General features: G+C 35.8%; 1 protein-coding gene across 1 annotated transcript; it reads left to right on the top strand.

Moving 5' to 3' along the window:
* The first annotated feature begins 209 nt into the window (after nt 1-209).
* Nucleotides 210-2,005, top strand: LOC112516458 (peroxidase N1-like). Its single transcript, XM_025123505.1, has 3 exons — nt 210-671; nt 1,060-1,222; nt 1,331-2,005. The coding sequence occupies exons 1-3, from the start codon at nt 270-272 to the stop codon at nt 1,747-1,749; spliced, it is 984 nt and encodes a 327-aa protein (XP_024979273.1). The 5' UTR covers nt 210-269; the 3' UTR covers nt 1,750-2,005.
* The last annotated feature ends 1,895 nt before the right edge of the window (nt 2,006-3,900 follow it).

Below are 3,900 nucleotides of genomic sequence, written 5' to 3'. Positions count from 1 at the left end.
TATATATATATATATATATATATATATATATATATATATATATTGCCATTGATCAGTTGGATCCCACTTGTCAAGAAGTTTTAATATCTTTCTTTCAACATCCTTCATATTGAGCTTGTTGACAACTTATTGTACGTCTTAATTATACCCATTATATCTTAATGGCTATAAATAGCATTCCCATGATATATCACACTTCATCTCGATCTTCTACTAAACCCAGTAGTTCATGCAACGAAAAGCATCATACATACTGTTTTATAGTAGTAATGAAGATGGCTTCTTCCTTTAACAAACTGCACATCTTGTTGTGTCTCCTGTTCGCCACCCAGACCACCATGACACGAGGCCAAACACGGGTTGACTTTTATGGGACCACTTGTCCAAGGGTCCAAACCATAATCCAGGCCACGGTTCAGTCTGCTTTTCAAACTAATCCTGGGGTGGCAGCTGGTTTACTAAGGATGTTCTTCCACGACTGCTTTGTCTTGGGTTGTGATGCGTCTATACTACTTTCCGGCACATCAACTGAAAGGACAGCGCGACCCAACCTCTCCTTGGTAGGATTCGAAGTTATCAACGCTGCAAAGTCGCAGATCGAAACCGCCTGTCCTGGAGTGGTCTCATGTGCTGACATTCTTACTCTTGCTGCCCGTGATGCCGTGGTCCTGGTAATTTTATGTTTTCGTAATTAACACTTTATGGTGGTGTTTGTGCATTAATTAATAATACTACAATAAAATCGGTTTAAATTATAGGTCGCCAATTAACTTTAAGTGTCCTAATATATAGATTGTTTGATATCACATAAGCTTATAGGAACAAAGAATTATGTGCCCGATATTAATATGTTTCTTGCGTCTTAACAAGTTTCTAGAACAATTTGAAATAAAACGGCATAGTAGTTTGGGTATCTCACAAACGTAAGTTGCATATATAAAATAGTCTATTATAGATTTTAAACATTTTTGATATCCTATAAAACCGATTATGTTTTCAATTGTGGTATAGAATATTGCTCAACTGTGGTCTTTAATCGTTATGTCTGACATCTGGCAGGCAGGTGGAACTACTTGGCAGGTGCCAACAGGGCGTAGAGATGGATTAGTTTCTCAAGCATCTGATGCCGTAAATTTGCCTGCCTTTAATGATCCTATCAGTGTTCAAATCAGCAAGTTTAGAGATAAAAATCTTACTGCTCAAGATCTTGTTGCTCTTGTTGGTAAGTAGGGCGCAGAATATGTAAAAAGACATAAACACGTACCACAATTACTTTTACATGATAAAACCTTTAATAGTAAATTAAATTGTGCAATTTTGTGTTTACAAGGAGGACACACAATTGGGACTGCAGCTTGTGCAGTTTTCAGCTACAGACTATACAATTTCAGTGGTACCAACCAACCTGACCCCGATATAAACCCGACATTCCTTCCTCAGCTCCGAGCTCTTTGCCCAAATGGTGGTAACGCGTCGACACGTGTGGCCCTTGATACTGGCAGCGTTAACAGCTTCGACACATCCTACTTTGTAAACGTGAGGAATAGACGGGGCGTTCTTGAATCGGATGCAAAGTTATTGAGTAACTCGACAACACTGGCATTCGTTCAGAAGTTTTCTGGAGCTATGGGAGTACCTCAATTAAATTTCGGTGTTGAGTTTGCAAGATCCATGGTCAAGTTGGGTAATACCGAGTTGAAAACAGGGAGTCAAGGAGAAATACGTAGAGTTTGTTCTGCAATCAATTGATCACAATGGGGTTTCCTAAATACGCTTGTATGTGAAAGCCCAATAGATCATTATATATGCTTGTATCCTCCTCTTTTAATTTCATCATCTTGTCGTTTCATAAGAATAAGTTTCTTGCATCCTCATCTTTCCTAAAGAGGAAAGGTTAAATGGACTACATGTTCAGTATGTAAAATGATCAACCACGATCAGTTGTGTCTATCATCTTCTTTCCCACAAAAGAAAGATTAAATAAGATTAGATGGATTGGAATTTGGAAATGTGTTCATTTTGTTCAATATATAAAATGATCAACGGTCACATTGTTTAAGTAACAAGGGTTTTCTTTAATTTTTTTTTTAATTTTTTTTGTTGGTAACTTGATTGAACTGCAAAACTTAGTTTAGATAGGACACTTTATTTTTTTGTTCCTATAAACTAAGTCCTATAAAGAGGTCTATTAGAACGCTTAGAATTTAAGTGTATCCTATAAACCCGATTTTGTTGTAGTGACTACATAAGAAATTTAGCGAATTATTAATGATCCATCAAAACAATTTTGTATACTGAAGGTTTGACTTTTAATGACTAATTTCATAACATGTATCGTCACTAACTTAGCTTCATTTTGACCAAGATTCACCGTTAGTAACAATACAATCTTCTCGAGCTGATCATAACATGTAGAACCATCTAATATTGATGTTGCTACACTATTGTTTTGAATGTTGCATTGGATATCACGACTGTATACCACAATCTCACATTGTTGACCATGCAATGCTTTAACATTCTGTAATACACCCACAATTAGAAGTCTTGTTAAGAAGTCTTATGATGTCTTAAGATGTTTCATCAACCTGTGCATTAAAGCTATAGAGACATCATAAGACAATATATGCATCATCAGTCATCATTGCCTCCCCTAATTTGTCGTTCCCTTTTCAATCAAAAGCTCAAAAAACAATATTGTGTACTTGGACCTTGGTTTTGAACAACTCAATAATTTTACATTTTCGTTTGAATAGATCTCTCGTCTCTTCTCTTATACTTCTGATCGTCGTGTTTGAGCTCCACAAAGTAGAGCCCTAAATTCGATTTCTTTTGATGTTACTCTCTTCAAATTTCCTTTGTTAATTACCATCGAATTGTTTGCGATTTCTATAAATACCCTTGTTTTTTTTGTGTAAATTAGGTTTAGATTGTTAATTGTTCAGATATTTAATTAGGTTTAGATTCAGGTTCAGAGTGTTAGTTGGTTAGGATTAATTAGCCGTTTTTTATGTTTAACATATAAGTATTTATGTTATCTCATTTTACAAAGTAATCAAAGATTATAGGTGTAACAAAGTCTTTGAAAAACTTGAAACATCTATCTCTAAAAGAAATTCAAGATCATATCATAAACTCTATGTGTTTAATATTCTGCACACAAACCACAAGGGTGATGTCTGATTGGTTTGAACTTGGCTCCAAAGGTCAAAAGTACGAGGAGGTCCCATGTTCAAATCCAAGGAGGAATAAAAATCCCCTTGTGGCCACGGAGGTTCAAATGCGGTGACTCGGGCTATCTGCAAAGCAGATGGTCGTCCTGGGATTAGTCAGCTCGCATAGCGGGTTAGATATCCAGGTTAATAAAAAAAATTATTCTACACACAATGACTCAATCCTCTCAACTTGACATTTTTGAAAATATTAATTGAGCAAAATCTTGTCAAATATATAAAGTAATAAGTGGAAGATGATGTTTGTGCATCAACAAAGAGGGTTATTTCATGGATACAAGGACGCCTCCATTTAAGCCACTAAGTGAAAAAAATATTTAATTCTTGAAACAATATGCTTAAACCTAAGAGTGGGCAGAACTTTTATGTTGGATCATATTTCCAACTGAATTATTTTTTATGGCAACTTGAACTTTTTGGGAAATATTCATAAGCCATTGGGTATTGTTTACTAATGATCAAGATTTCCCATATTTGATACTTAGCAGCTAGCACTTCAGTCAACCCCATATATTGATCTTATCCCCTAATGCAGTGTACACCTTCTCTTGTCAGTAAATAATTATTCGCCAAATATATATGCCCCAATTCGGTAACTACGATAACACTACAAAAATGCTGGGTATCAGCGAGGGAAAATTCCCTCGCTGATCCGTCGCTGAAAGGG

The sequence above is a fragment of the Cynara cardunculus genome (assembly GCF_001531365.2).
Source record: "Cynara cardunculus var. scolymus isolate 2C chromosome LG 8, CcrdV1, whole genome shotgun sequence".
In the NCBI taxonomy this organism is placed as follows: Eukaryota; Viridiplantae; Streptophyta; class Magnoliopsida; order Asterales; family Asteraceae; genus Cynara; species Cynara cardunculus.
Note: the sequence above shows the minus strand (reverse complement) of the source record. Positions and strands in the feature narration are given on the sequence as shown.